Source organism: Polypterus senegalus, chromosome 10 (assembly GCF_016835505.1).
Source record: "Polypterus senegalus isolate Bchr_013 chromosome 10, ASM1683550v1, whole genome shotgun sequence".
NCBI lineage: Eukaryota > Metazoa > Chordata > Cladistia > Polypteriformes > Polypteridae > Polypterus > Polypterus senegalus.
The window spans coordinates 142,023,557-142,039,082 of NC_053163.1; the positions used below are offsets into that span (position 1 = coordinate 142,023,557).

The window sequence follows — 15,526 nt, forward strand, 5'->3', positions numbered from 1 at the left end:
AGTGAGTGAGTGAGTGAGTCAGTGAGTGAGTGAGTGAGTGAGGGCTTTGCCTTTTATTAGTATAGATATATATATACACAGTCCAAAGACATGCAGGTTAGGTGGATTGGCGATTCTAAATTGGCCCTAGTGTGTGCTTGGTGTGTGGGTGAGTTTGTGTGTGTCCTGCGGTGGGTTGGCACCCTGCCCAGGATTGTTTCCTGCCTTGTGCCCTGTGTTGGCTGGGATTGGCTCCAGCAGACCCCCGTGACCCTGTGTTCGGATTCAGCGGGTTAGACAATGGATGGATGGATGGATATATATATACAGAATATATATTAAAACATGCCAAGAAGTTATATAGGAATAATGTATTTTTCGTTCTTTTTAGCAATATTTCCATCTTGATTTTCATTCTACTTTTCTGGGGGTTCTAATTGTTTAATTAATTAATTATTTACTAATTAGTGGGTTTGACTCTAAAGTAGTTGCAGCCTTTGATTATTCAGTGCTGTTTGCCTGGGTGTCTGCTCTGCTCGTTTTTAATTGTCATTAATAAGATGCAACAAAGAGGGAAAACTGCACAAAGAAAGGATAAAATGTAATGAAATCAACAAAAGACAGTTAACCTTTTAAATTCATAGAAAAAGCAGAAATATTTCTAAATGTCTTATAAATGTAAAAATAATGCCAATGTGCTTTTATGAATGTACAGTAGAAAAAAATACCAGCTAATTAAATGAGATCAGTGTTGTCAGGTGCTGTCACTGATTAGGAATCTGGTTGGAACAAAAACCTGCAGCCACAGTGCCCCCCACCCCCCCAAAAACAGAGTTTGGGAAACACTGATCTATCGGTTTGTGCCCGGAAGTGATATCATCAAGGCCAGGTGGAAGTGAGAAAATGAATCAGTGCACTCTGCCACATCCTGGTCTGATTCACATGTGTGACATCTTCTTATTATGTAAAATGTAGTGAGAAACTGAACAGTATTTAGACTAGACTTTGGCAACTTTAGGCACGTGTGCCATGGTGGCACACTAGCAGTTGGATTGCAAATGACTGAATTTAGACTTCTGGCAAAGCTCGCACATGTATTACAAAAAGGCCTTAACCCTGTTTTACTCTACTAACTATGCACTGCCATCTAGTGGTTTCATATAGTTTTACACTATCATAATTATTACATGGCTTGCGCATTTACTCCTGCTAATCTTTTCTGAGGTGTCTTCACTGTCAATGACTATCCTGCTAACTAAGAAGTCTAAAGCTAAGGTTCTGGCTTTCCAACCCACATGAATAGAAAAATGGGGGTTTGTGTTTCAAACACTGTGCAGTGTTGATGTCTTAAAAATGCTGCCTGCTAAACGTCAAGATTTCAAATGACATTTTGAGATAAAACCTGAGAAAACTTTCAAGGGTGAAGCAGACAAGGTAGAATCTATCAAATGCTCCCCTTTCACGTTACACTCTGGAAGTATTTGCTTATCCCTATGCTAGGCAGAGTGGTGGCTCTGAGGCACTTGAGCAAGGCCCTTAACCTTCAATTGCTCCAGGGGCGCTGTACAATGGCTGACCCTGCACTCTGACCCTAAGGAGCATGCGAAAAGATGCATTTCACTGCGTGTTGTCCTGTATAACTATGCATGTAACAAATGAATAAAGAATTATTAAATGCCAAGCTACCGAAGCAAACCATCACATTGCTCATTGCATTGTGCACTGTGAATCATGGAAAGCCATTCACTGATGGGAAATTTATTAAGGAGGATTTTCTCTGTAGCTCAGTTATTTTGCTTGATGGCTTTTAAAATAAAGAGACAATTAAATCAAGGATAAAAAATATCACCATATTAGTCAGAAGTGGTGGAAAATGCTGGCACGCAACAGACAGCTGGGTTGAAAGATGCCGTGGTACTCAGAATCATACTTGATGAGAGTGTGGGTGGGAAGGACATACCCCGCTTGGCAGTCATGGCAAGATACTGTGATTTGACTTTAAGGGAACAGCTCTGCTGCTTAAAACCACACAAATCCAAGTGAGAGGGCATTGCCAAGGTTTTTGTGGAACATTTTGTGGAGAGAGGGATTGACATAAGCAAAAATTTTTTTGTGACAACTGATGGTTCTTTTGCTATGATTGGGAAAGTGAGTGGAGCAGTCACATTGACCGAGGAGCAAGTCAATCATGTCATTATGAAACTGCACCGCATAATACACCGAGAAAAGCTCTGTGCGAAGGTGCCAAATTCAGAACTTCATGCGGTTATGGCTACTGTGATGAAGGCTGTCCTTAATATTCCTCTCAGTGGAAAGATGTGGCACAAGCTAATAAAATACAAACAGCTCGATATTCTTAGTGCTCAAGAACTTGATTGCCTAAAATGTACCCAAGACAGCATCAAACCAACGAGAGCTGCCAACTAGGTCCAACATCATGGGACCATTTGTTTTGGGAATGCACTAAGTTAAGATGATTTTGGACAAAAATCTTTATGTACGCCTCAGATAGCCTTTGCTGTCACAATCACCCCTAATCCCTTAAAGATAAAATTTGCTGTACTCCCAGATGGAATTAAAGTGGATAGTGTGATAAGGCGCTATATAGGCACCCAACCCGACACAGACTGACAACAGAGGTAAACGTAAGAAGTTTTCAAACTTTTATTTTCTCTTCAGCTGGGGGCCACGTCTTCCCCGTGTCCCTCAGCCCTAACACAGTCCCACAAGCACAAAAAAACCAAAACAGAAACACAAATCCACGCTTCTCCTCCTACACTCCTCCTAGGCAGCTTTGTCCTCCTCCTCCTCTCGACTCTGGCGCACTGAGTGGTGGGTGTCGGCTTCTCTTGTAGCCCACCCAGAAGTGCTCCAGGTGATAATTGACCTAAATTAGGCAGCACTTCTGGTTGTGGCTGCATCACAGCCCAGATGGGTTCGTTAAGCCGTGTGGCTCCCCCTGGCGGTGGTCACGGAGCCCAACAGGGATAGAAGAATCCCAAACAGCCTTCTATAACTCAGTAGGAAGGAAAAATTTAATTTTAGCTTAAATTAGAAAAAAATCAAATTGTCTCTTACAGGATATGTCCAAGGGCGGCACGGTGGTCTGGTGGGTAGTGCTGCTGCCTCGCAGTTAGGAGACCTGGGTTCACTTCCCGGGTCCTCCCTGTGTGGAGTTTGGATGTTGTCTGCGTGGGTTTCCTCCCACAATCCAAAGACATGCAGGTTAGCTGTATCGGCGATCCTAAATTGTCCCGTGTGTCCTGCAGTGGGCTGGTGCCCTGCCTTGCACCCTGTGTTGGCTGGGATTGGCTCCAGCAGACCCCTGTAGTTAGGATATAGCGAGATGGATGAATGGATATGTCCAACAATTGTTTTAAAAGTTGAAAAAAATAATTGAATATTTTAGAACAAACATGCTGTTTCATGCCATTAATTGTTCTATTATATTTAAAAACATTACATTTTTTCCATGTTCATATATTTTCTTTTGTTTTATCTTCATTGAAATTGAAGTAAATGGCTGTATTTATTATGTTGTTATTATTTGTCAGATTTTATGTTTCATTATGCTCTGCATTACTAAAGAGCCCAGTCCCCACTTAATTGTATTCTTTGTTTCATACTTGACAGGCTATAATGAGGTCTATGATGATGTCAGCACTGCTTCTGTCTTTCTGCCTACAATACTTCCACAAATCAGCAACCCTGGTGACGCCGGCTACAGCCTTGATTTCACTATTTTCAATCGGAATTACACTGCTGATCTGGATAACCCAAAATCCCCTTACTACACTCAGCTTGTGTACAACATAACCTCCATGGTATGTAATACGGTATATGCAGAATCCTTCAATTTCTCCATTTCTTATTCTAGTCAAGGCACACCGACACATACACACGCCCGTACTTTGATGCATATCGAATTGAGCATGTTGTTTGGATTGTGGGATGAAAGGAGCATCATCAGGTAGGTCCATGCAAGATGACAGACTGGATGTAGGAAATGAGACGGGGTCCAAGAACTATGAGGCAGCATCAATACACTACAACATCACCCCTCATGTAGAGACTGTTACATTAATGTGAAATGAGACCACACAGTTATTTTTGTACAAATACAAATTTTCTTTGTGATGGCTGCAATCAGTGGGCCTACTGTTAGGTCATATTAAAGATATAATAATCTTTCATATGAATTGTTGCAAAAGGAAATAAAGCAATTATAAAAAGGCTGTCAAGCATAACAGCGGTACTGACTTGCTATTTTACATTTTGTACCAGTCTGCTTGGTAATTTTTAAAATTCATACTTAATGTCCACCTAGTGCTGGATTTAGTTTCAGAGATGTCAAAATTGAATATAAACATGATGTTACCTCCTTTTGACAGCTTGAGGCCTTATATGAGAAAAGTACTCTGGGTGGTAGTCTCCGTTACTGTTATGTGAGTTCCCTGAGGTAAGACTCTTTACAGCTGCTATATGTAGACTTTCGTGTGATGTTCCTCTACAGCACTCCCCTCTTTGTTTCCCCAGCCCTAACCCTGGACATGGCGTGCATGTGAGCAGTGTGTGTGTCTTCAGACCCACAACAGGCATCGACAGCGACACAGTAATGAACCAATTTGCAAAAGGGACAGGCGGTTTAGAAGAGCTGGGTGATCTTTACGAGCTACAGGATAGGAGATCAAATATGAAGGGTGAGATGTTTTGACCATATTGGGGTAGTGGGATGGGGTAGTGGGAACTGTAGTTTAATTTGCTGGCACCTCTTTTCTTTCCTTTCATTTTTTTCCTTTTCTTTCAAACATTTCACAAAGTTGGACCTGCTAAGCTATCATGGCAAAACCCACAGTTTCTGCAGGCGTTCACACTGTGCACAGTAGCCAGATAGTTTGGGTATTGCAAATCTCTAAGGTGGATAAAAATTTAATTGTAAATCCTTGAATATTGATAGCACTCAAATGCAGTCTAGCTGACATGATATTTCAGCATTAACAGGAATTTATTGATGTCATACTGAAAGCCCCAATGTTCAGATAAATAAATCATCATGAAACAGCAGAATCTGATGGTCATAACTCCATCTAAAGCCTGATTTATATTTAGTGTGTGAAGCCGGCACGCAGACCACGCCACAAAGCACACGTGGTGAGAGACCAAAACACATTTATACTTGTCGTGGCCCATTTGAATGGTGTGTTGATGTTCTCCTAATCAATAATAATAATAATATTATTATTATTAATAACAAAAACAGTTATATAGCGCATTTCTCACAACTTAAAGTGCTTTACATAGAGAGTGGAGAACCACTTCATCTACCACCAATGTGAGGCATCCACCAGGATGATGTGACGGTAGCCATTTTGTGCCACACATTAGTTATTAAATTGTGAAGCTGTGAGAGAGAGACAGTTAGAGATAAAGGATGATTAGGTGCCAGAATGGTCAGTCCTTGGGGGGCAGTTCAGCCAGCAGATTGGGAAACACCCCAATCTTTTGAAAACATGCCCAGGGATCTTTTATAACCACAGAGAGAATTACGACTTTGGTTTTACATCTCATCAGAAGGAAGGCGCCATTTTTACAGCACTGCAGCATTGAGATCTTCACACAGACCACAGGTCAAGCGCCCCCTGATTACTTCTGCAACTCCTCTTCCAGCAGGAATCCAAGCTTTTCCTAGATGGTCTTCCATCCAAGTACTGCCAGATAGACAGACAGAGAAAGGTCCTTCTGTTTTGTGATTTAGAAACCACTCATATCGGAGTTCATTTGCAGTTGGCATTAATGAAAGATTTGAGCTCTTTTCCAACCTCTTTTTTCCTTGCTTTTAATTTTTAAGAATCTCCATACATTTTAATTTCACTTTAGGGTTGAGTGTGGGAAAATACAAACAAAATAAACCATGGTTAACTTTGTTTTCTTTATAGGCAGCTAGAATACAAATGTAGACAAAAAATATGTACAGAGTTTCTCTTAGCTCTCTTTAATGTTTCTATATATATTTTTAAAAATTTGATTTGACATACTATATTAATTCCCAAGGGAAAATTGTCTTTTCTCATGACTTTTGGGGGTAAGAGGGTCAGGGTCAGCCATCCTACACCACAGTGGAGCAATTTTCAGGTTAAGGGTTTTACCAAAGAGCCCAATGGCATAGGATCCTTTCTGGCAGTAACAGGGTTTAAACTGGCAACCTCCCAGAAACCCGTGCGGATCCTTAGCCTCAGAGGCACCTCCGCCTTAAAAGCCTTTGATTTTATGATGTTGGAGCTCAGTGGCAAAAATACATATTTCTGAATCTTAAATATTTCATTATACATTAAACCTAGAAAACTTAATTTTCATTGAACCATTCAATCCTGCTATTAAATAACCCTCCTGTTTGTATGTGTTGTCATATGAATGAGCCAAAGACGTAAAAAAAGTTTGGGGCAGCCACCCGTATATTATGCCCTGGCTGCAAATGGGTAAATGGTTGAGTTGTTCACAGATCAGAGTCCAAAACAGAACTGATTTTAAGACGAGAATATGGTGGCTTTAAAGGCCGAGACAGGAAATGATGTCATCTGGACCGAAACCATAAGTGATGCCATCGTGACTGGAAGTGACACTTCAATGGCACCAGTACCGGAAGTGACGTCATCAATAGCCCCGGTACCGGAAAGTGACATCATCATAGGTACCGGAACCGAGTGGAATTTCCTGTAGATGGTCTGCAGAGGATTGAGAGAGAAAGTCAGTGTATCTCGCCACCCCCTGGTCTGGCGTGGTACTACTATTATTCAGGCCGTTTAGCTGCCTCCCAATCACACGTGTGTGACAATGTACTTAATCATATGGTAGGGTCTCTAGGTGCTGGAGCCTCTTCTGACAACTAACTATAGGTGAACACTTGTTTATTGTAAGACTGCCTCTAGCAGGGAGTGTCTGCTCCTCAGAAGGATGAGGTTCACTGCTGGGATCTGCCCTCTGGAAAGGTCATTCAACTTACACTGTTGCATCAAAGCCACAATGGTGATAAAATAACCACATCAACAGCACAAATCAATCAGGACACAACTAATAATTTTATACTTGACTTGTGTACAAAACGTTCCATATATACAGCTTACATATATGTGACAGGTGTCCTGGCCAATTCAGAGTCCTTGACAGTGGTGGCAGTGGCTCAAAGACCTTTGCTCTGTACTCCTCCCGTGTAACGTTGGCTGCTGCATGCTGATACTCTCTTAGCTGCGAACTGACTCCCTGTTATAAAGTAAACCGATGGCAAACAAACACACTCTAAACCATCCCTTTTGTGGGATCAGCTTCAGCTTTGCTCTCTTACTGCGTAAAATGCTTCTCACACAATGTTTAGAACATTTAAAATACCGAGTCCCATCCGGTACAATTCTAGCAATGGTGGGGTCTCAGCATATCAGAGTGTGGTAACACTTTTTGCTCAACTCTCCTTCCACTCTGACAGACACTAAGGACTCTTTCATACAATCCTTTCCATGCTCCAATCAACTTGCGTGGTACTGCCATATTTTATTGTGTGTGTTCATCATACAATGATGGATTGATGTCCAGATGTCATTCTTTCCTTTCTGCCAATGATTGCTGGATTATGGGTTAGGAAAATAGATGGATTGGATTGGATATGCTTTGCTTCTTGGTTTTGCTCTTTGCATTGTGCTTTTTGTATTTTTTTACCTCAGATTTTATTTTAGGCAAACCTTTTACCTTTTTTGTTCTTTTGAGCACGTTGTTTAATTTTTCTGTTTTTTTGTTAATAAACATCTTGTGGGACATTTTGACATACTTTGAAACTTTGTGTTTATTTATAAGCCAATTCTCCATTTTGGGGCCTGTATATGCTGCAGTCTGCTCTTTGCAGTTTGGTGTGGTGTGGGCCCTTTCTCAATGGGCCAGTGATGATTCTGGCCTGCTTCATGGGTCTTTTAGAGGTGCTGTTTTACCATGTTTGTGACTCCATGTTAAAACATAATGCTCCATTCACAGGAAAAAAAACCCGGCTGTAACATAACATTACCTGTCTCACTGGCTGTATTGTATCCTGCATACTTAATCCTAGGAGCCTTTAATGGCAGGCTGCTTTCTGTTGGGGACTGTCTTAACTTCCAAACTTTTCTTCAACCCAGTTTCATCATCAAAATAGGCCTTCACAAGAGAATTGTCTTATTTCCTTTTAAATACCGCAGTTAGACAAAGAATAGACAATCCTAACTTCTCAGCTATGCTAGTAACAATGACAGAGATGCTGACTTTAAGCTTTCACTTAAAAATTATACTTATTTGCATCATAAAATTTAAGCGATTCAAAGAATCCTATAACCTGGCTGAGTTGAGTCATCATTCAGTTCCATTCATTCCATTCAGATGACAATTCCCAGAAATGACAAATGAACTGAAAAATGAAATCAGAAACATTTATTGCCAGAGAGTGCTCTTTTCCAAGTGTCCAGTAGCTGATAAGTGTTTGTTTCAGGTTTTGTAAAACAGCAGCGATAGAGAGAATGGCTCTTTGCAAGCATTTATCTTTCTAACTGAGCCGAGCTGATTACAAAAATGTCAGAAGAGCAGCTGGTCAGCTGAGGAAACTCTATTTGAAAAAATATCTGATAAAAGGAGATATTTCTCACCTCCTTTCTTGAACAGACCAAACAACGAGCTTACTTGTTTCCATCTCTGTCATTGGAAATGCGGCATCACTTTGGCAGTTTAACCAAAACACAGAAAATGTTACTGAGTCATTATCATACAAGAAAATAAGCAAAGAACTTTTCCCACGTCCATTTCAAGAGGCAATTAGTTCCCTGGGAATGCAACTATAAGCAGACTGGCTATACACAGTATTCTATGGTCCTGATTCACTTTCTAACTTTCCCAGAGTACACTACACTCCTGACAAGGTTAACGTATCCCCTGTACACCACCTCAGAATGCCATTATGACAGATCTCTTTGTCTCTCACTCGTATGGCCACTGTGTTCCTGCCAAGAAACTATTGCTTCTTTTAACCACTTTGCCTGAGGGAGACCATTTAACTCCACTAACAGTTTCCATTTAGTTTCATTTCAGAATCTAAGCCACCCTATAAGCTCCTGGTGCCCACTATGCCCCACACCAGGAGCACATTTAAAAGGCTACGCATGCAAAAGGCATTATGAATATTGGCTTTGTGCTATATATCGACTTATGTATTCGTCACTTAGGAAAATTCAGTTGGTTTTTTGTTGACCCACACTTTGGTTTAGAGGGACTTTTCCACCTCTGTTTGGTTTTTTACTTTCACAGAATGCTATTGGTTTACTCTCACAATGTGCATAATTTTAAATATCTAGGAGTAAAGGTCATGATAATAATTAAAAAGCAAGGAATGGTGCTATAAGATGGTGGATCAATTGGTAAACATTGCATAATATATAATGCATGTTTCTATAGTAAATTCTATATTGTACATTGTGTTATATGTTGTATAGTATTGACTGTATGCACTTCTTGTAGACTAAGTAAGAATTTCACTTTCCTTGACTAGGAGGAGACAACAGAGACCTCATTCAGAAGAGATTTCCCTTTTGGGCCATCGGGCTCCTTTGCCTGGGAGCTTTACTAGTCATTGCCATGTGCTGGCTCTGTCTTCTCCTAGTAAGTGAGAGCAAAGTTAACAGTTTCACCGCAGTGTTTGCCTAATGCGTGTCACGTTTTCTCAACATCTCTTCTTTTTTTTTTCCTGTTTCACAGGTTAAACTGTGGAGACGGCGTCAGATATCGGGCCTCTATGATGTGTTAAATTTACCTTATGGAGAATACTACACTCACCTTAAATAATCTGGAGACCTCTCAGCAAGAGACACACACACCAGAGGAAGGAAAATAGCGTGGCTTCACCTGGAAAGCTGTCTCTTTGTTTTGTGACATTCATTGTAATTAATACTGCAACCTTTTTTTACAAACTTTTGTTTCACCAAGCCACGTGAAACACTTCACTTTAAAGCAACTATGACTGTTACTTTAAACAAATTCTGTAATGTAAATAAGATTATTTACTATTTAGCTGTTATAACTGGCAGTGCCATACTTTATTTAAATATCAAGTTATTATTGTAGCAAAATCCTTGCTTATAGATTTGTTTTTTAATCTCCCTTTTCAATTCTTCTTTCTGAGGAAAAGCTCCCAGTTATTGGTCAGCATGCCTATGATTCCAACTGGCAGTCTCAGATAGTTTTAGATGTGAATGGATGGTGGGGGCGTGGGGGCTGGATAGGATATTTACATGGAGAATGGAGAGAGAAATGGTTAGAATTACAAATAGCAAAGAATGTAGACATTTGTACTCTTTAAGATTTCTATTCTAGATTTCTATTCTACGAGGCTGGCCCTTAAGAGAACATGATTCCTGTGGTCACATCATTACAAATATTAGTCTGTTATTGAAGGTTGGGGGTGATTGTACTGTCAGTACGACCCTTGATTTATTCTAAATGATAGCCCTTTCTAATTCAGTAGCAGCTGGCCTCTGGACCTCTGATAAAAGCCCACCCCATTTTAAACAGTACTTCAGAGTTACAGTTATGATGCAAAAAAGAAAAACAACCAGCGTGCAGTAGGAGCTCCTGAGATATGAAATCCTGGAGTGCTATGGACTTGCAGAAAGCCTCCAGTGACTAGGAAGCCTTGTTCCCTCCAGAAGGTGGCTATGAAAATATTTTAATGGAAAAAGACTAACTCTGGAAGAGCTAAGGGGCAGAGGCAGACAACCAAAGGCTGGCGGACAAGATCAACAGCAGCGAAGGCCAAACAAGGAGAAAAAAAAAGTGTCTAAAGGAAAATTGTAACAGAGAAGATAGGAGGAGAAGACATGAAAATGAAAGACATGCTGAATCATGCTATCAGTGAATAAACCTGAACAATGTGTAGTTAACTTTTAACATTTTTAATCAATGTTTTATTTTGAGACTCTAAGTTTAAACTCTGCGTTGACTACATTTTTTGTTTCTTCACTCTTCTGCTAGGCTACAGCTCCTATGACCCCTGATTAGAACATTAGAGCATTAGGTATATTTTGACAAGAACAGGGCATTCTTCCCATCAAAGTTCACAAATCAAGTTGAGTTTTGAAGGGCTCTAAAGTCCTACCGTCCACCATGCTAGTTGGTAACATACTCCATGTGTCTGGGGTTCACTGTGAGAATAGCAGGCAGTGTACTGTAGTATAGTCAGTAAGGCTTTGGACTTAACTGAGGTTGTGGGTTCAAATCCTCCTACTGACACTGCGTGACCCTGCACAAGTCACTTGACCTGCCTGTGCTCTCCTTGGATAAAAGTGTCAGCCAAATAATTAAATGAAGATTTTTTTCTTTGTGAAATTCACCCTTAACAAGTTTCCAACTGTGTCCCCGAGTTTGTGATGAACTCATTTTAAAGTAACAGTCATGATCCAATGGACTAATTCCATTCAAAAGTATAAGTGCATATTATTTCCCCCCTTTAAACTCATTTTGTTTAAACTGAAAAAGCAGAGCTCCTTGAATCCTTTCTCATAACTCATACCTTGTGGTCTCTGGACATTTTCTAGCACTGCTATGTCTTTTTAGTTGCCTGGAGACCAAAACTGCACACAGATGAAGCCTCACCAGTGTGTTATAAAGCTTCAGCATAACCGTCTGAAATATAACCTACACTTCTGTTAGCCTTCTTTTTTCTTTTACGATACAATACAATTTATTTTTGTATAGCCCAAAATCACACAAAGACTGCTGCAATGGGCTTTAACAGGCCCTGCCTCTTGACAGCCCCCCTAGCTTTGACTCTCTAAGAAGACAAGGAACAACTCCCAAAAAAACCCCAGTAGGGAAAAATGGAAGAAACCTCGGGAAAGTCAGTTGAAAGAGAGACCCCTTTCCAGGTAGGTTGGTTGTGCAGTGGGTGTCAAAAAGAAGAGGGTCAATACAATAACAATACACAGAAAAGAACAAATCCTCAATACAGTATAAAAATAAAAATTTTAGAAGTATGTCGCAGAATTTAACAATGGATGACATCACATAATATGTGTTGGATTTGTTTATAGTCCTGGAGACCTCATCCATCAAGTTGCCTCCACCATTTGGCCATTCCACAGCTGAAACAGTGCTGGGCCAGCTAATCCGATGAAAGGACTTCTCTTTCCCATGATTCCAGGGATCATCCATCAGGGATGACTTTACCATAAGCAGGCACAACAACTTGGCAGGTGGGCATAATGGTTAAGGGTTTGGACTTCAAACCCCTGAGGTAGTATTTTCAAAGCCCGCTACTACTACATGACCTACCTATGCTCCAATTGGAAAACCAGAAGAAATATAACCAATTGTATCAAAAATGTGTTAAGTTGCCCAGGATGAAGGCACCAGTCAAATAATGAAATGTTAATGGATTCTTAACACTGCCTGGTGGCTGATAGTGACAAATCCACTATGACTCCTTAATCCTTCTCATAAGGAGCACTTTTGATTTTCAGAGACAGAATAACATTTCAACTGTCTATGTGTGACACTTTACAAAAAGCTCGTATGATGTCCAAATCCCACACCTTCTACCATTCAACCTGCACTACCTGCACTAAACTATCAGTAAAGAGGAAGTGTGCCAGCTCTTCAACAGACAATACACCAAGAAAGCAACAGGACCAGATGGTGTCTCACCCTACTGCGTGAAAATCTGTGCTGATCAACTGGCCCATGTCCATAAATGGACTTTCAACCAGTCATTAGTGCCATGTGGTCTCTTATGCTTTAAACAAGCCACAATGATACCAATCCCAAAAAAAACCAATAACAGGACTGAATGCCTTTAGGCCTGTTGCTTTGACATGTGTGGTGATGAAAATATTTGAGAAACTGTGTTAGCTCATCTGAAGGACTTCACAGTCACCCCTCTTGGATTCCCCTTCAGTTTGTCGCTGGATGATGCTGTTAATATGGGCTCACACTACATCCTGCCATATGTTGGCAAACCTGGGACTTAAAGATTTGGTTTGTGGACTTCAGTTCAGTGTTTAACGCAATCATTCATGAACTCCTCCACTCTAAACTCATCCAGTTTTACTGTCCCTGCCTCCATCTGTCAATGGGTTACCAGTTTCCTGACAAATAGGAAACAGCAGGTAAAATGAAGGAGACTCATCTCTAGCTCGCATATAATCAGCACTGGTGCCCCCACGGAAGAACTGCAATTCTACAGGCCTTTCAGTCAAACTCCTCAAAAACAAATGCAGATAACACAACCATCATTCACCTCATCAGAAATGGTGACAAGTCTGCAAACAGATGGGGGGGTTGAACAGCTGGCCCTTTATTGTGGTCAGAACAATGTTGATCTAAACAAGTTCAAAACTGTAAAGATAATAGTGGGCTTTAAGAGGTGCACTTCAACATTACCTCCCGTCGCCATACTTACCAATAATAATAATAATCTGTCAGTTGTGGAAACCTTGATGTTTCTAGGATCTATAGTCACTTGACAAGGAAGACCAACATAGATTCCATCATAAAAAAAAGACACAGCAGCAGATGTACATCCTGCGACAGCTGGGGGAGCTGCTGATTCAGTTCTATGCAGCAATTACAGAGTCTGCTCTTGGCTTATCCATTAAAGTTTGGTCTGGATCAGAAACTAAATATGACAAGAACATGCCACAATGAATAGTCAGGTCTGCCAAAAAGATCATTGGCATTAGACCTGTACTATTCCAGAGTCATGAAATGGGCAGGAAAATCACCAACCCATCTACACACAACACCCTGAACTTCCACTTCTTTTAGTTTAATGCACAACCTCTCATGTGGCATCTTATCAAATGTTTTCTGAAAGTCAAGATAAATTTTATCTTATGCTCCACTTTGATAATTTTCTTTTGTTGCCTTCTCATAGAATTCCAGCATGTTAGTAAAACATGACCTCCCTCTTCTGAACCCATGCTGACTGCTCAGTAAATCTTCTGTACTTGCCATGTGAAGCTTTTTCTTAATAATCCCTACCATTAATATACCTATGATGCACATTAGGCTTACTAGTCAGTAGTTACTTTAATCTGCCTGGTCACACTTTTCATAGAATTGAATATTATTTGCCATTTTCCAGTCCTGAGGAATTTCCCCAGTGACCAGTACATGCTCCCCAACCTGACCTGGCCTGACCTGACCTGCAGTGACATTATAAAACTATGCATCAAAGTTTTATACAGTATATGTACTCACTAACATTGTGAAACAAAAATATTATCTGTTCCTGGTGATTTGTTTGATTTTAGACTATTTAATCTAATTTAATCTAATTTAATTTAACTTAATGCAGCACTTGTCTCTTAACAATTTTCAAATCACTCAGTACCTCCTTAGTAGACCCTGTTACTGCTGGAGGTTATCGGCTTCTTCTTCACATAAATGCAGGATGCACAGAATTCTGAAACCCTGTGCCATAGCTGTCCTAAGGTAGGCTGTCTATTTCTTCTCCTTCTGTATATGTCCTACAGTAAGCCTGCTTTTCCAAAAAAACTCCTCTCTTTTGTTTTCCTACCATCAGTGTAATTATCACTGCCATGTGGACTCCTCCCTTTAGTGGCAAAGCATTTTCCAGCTGGTCCTTTCCCCATCATAATTCCCACTGCTGACATTGTAAGACTCACTCTGTCTCTGAGATTCAATCAGATGATCAGAGTCCTGTATTCAACAAAAGAAAACAAAAGGTGCAGATAAACAAGGCAACTAATCCACCTCATGACTATTGCTATAAACTGGCTGAAAGACGAGGTCAAAGGCAAGACAAGGCGGAAAGACATTCAGTACCAAATCAGTGAAATCAAAGGGCAAAAAAGAAACACCAAAGAAACACTGTCAGTACTCCCAGTTCTATATTGACATTCTGATAGTGGGGAACTGTTTTCTCTGATTAGGTCTGCAGATGTTTTGGTCTCCCTTAGAAGTATGAACGTATGCTGATCTATTGAAACTATACCAGCGAGTTAGAGAGGATGTTCTCCTTGGAAGTGCGAAAGCTCGTTGAAAGGTAGTTGGGTGAAGTGCCGGTACTCATATATTAACTGTTGGTACTCATAAGTGCAAAATGAGGATAAGTCAGCACAGACTATGGCCAAAGACAAAATCAGAGGTCAGAAACCAAAAACCTCAGACTAAGGCTTACTTGGTGAAGAAGATACGTAAAGTTTCCAGTTGTATGGAGTATCCACTGCGCTACCATGCCGCCCAACTTGAAATATATAATCTCAAATATATTGTATAGTTTTTCATAACTAGTCTTTACAGTATGTTTAAAAATATATTAGAATAGTTTTCTAAAATACAGCATATCATTAAAAGGTTAGTCATAGCCCACTGTCTGAGTGTCATAGGAAAACTTATTAGGGAACAGAGGAAAAAAAAGAAAAATAGGGGCAAAGTGGGAAAAAAGCTTGAAATGTCAACTTTAATCTTGAAATTTTCACTTTAATCGCATAGTTTATTTTGTCATTAAAGTAGAACATCATAAACT

General features: G+C 40.2%; 1 protein-coding gene across 5 annotated transcripts in view; it reads left to right on the plus strand.

The window, feature by feature from the left end:
* The window catches only part of LOC120537745 (mucin-16-like), a 94,304-nt gene extending 83,729 nt beyond the window's left edge, over window positions 1-10,575 (plus strand). For 3 of the 5 annotated variants that reach the window (XM_039766911.1, XM_039766909.1, XM_039766910.1), the window contains 5 exons: window positions 3,613-3,803; window positions 4,371-4,438; window positions 4,516-4,679; window positions 9,533-9,642; window positions 9,739-10,109. In XM_039766911.1, coding sequence (XP_039622845.1) covers window positions 3,613-3,803; window positions 4,371-4,438; window positions 4,516-4,679; window positions 9,533-9,642; window positions 9,739-9,825 — 620 coding nt within the window. In that variant the 3' untranslated portion in view covers window positions 9,826-10,109. Of the gene's footprint in view, window positions 1-3,612; window positions 3,804-4,370; window positions 4,439-4,515; window positions 4,680-9,532; window positions 9,643-9,738 lie in introns of all 5 variants that reach the window. The other 2 variants (XM_039766912.1, XM_039766913.1) reach the window with 1 other exon arrangement.
* Window positions 10,576-15,526: the final 4,951 nt, after the last annotated feature.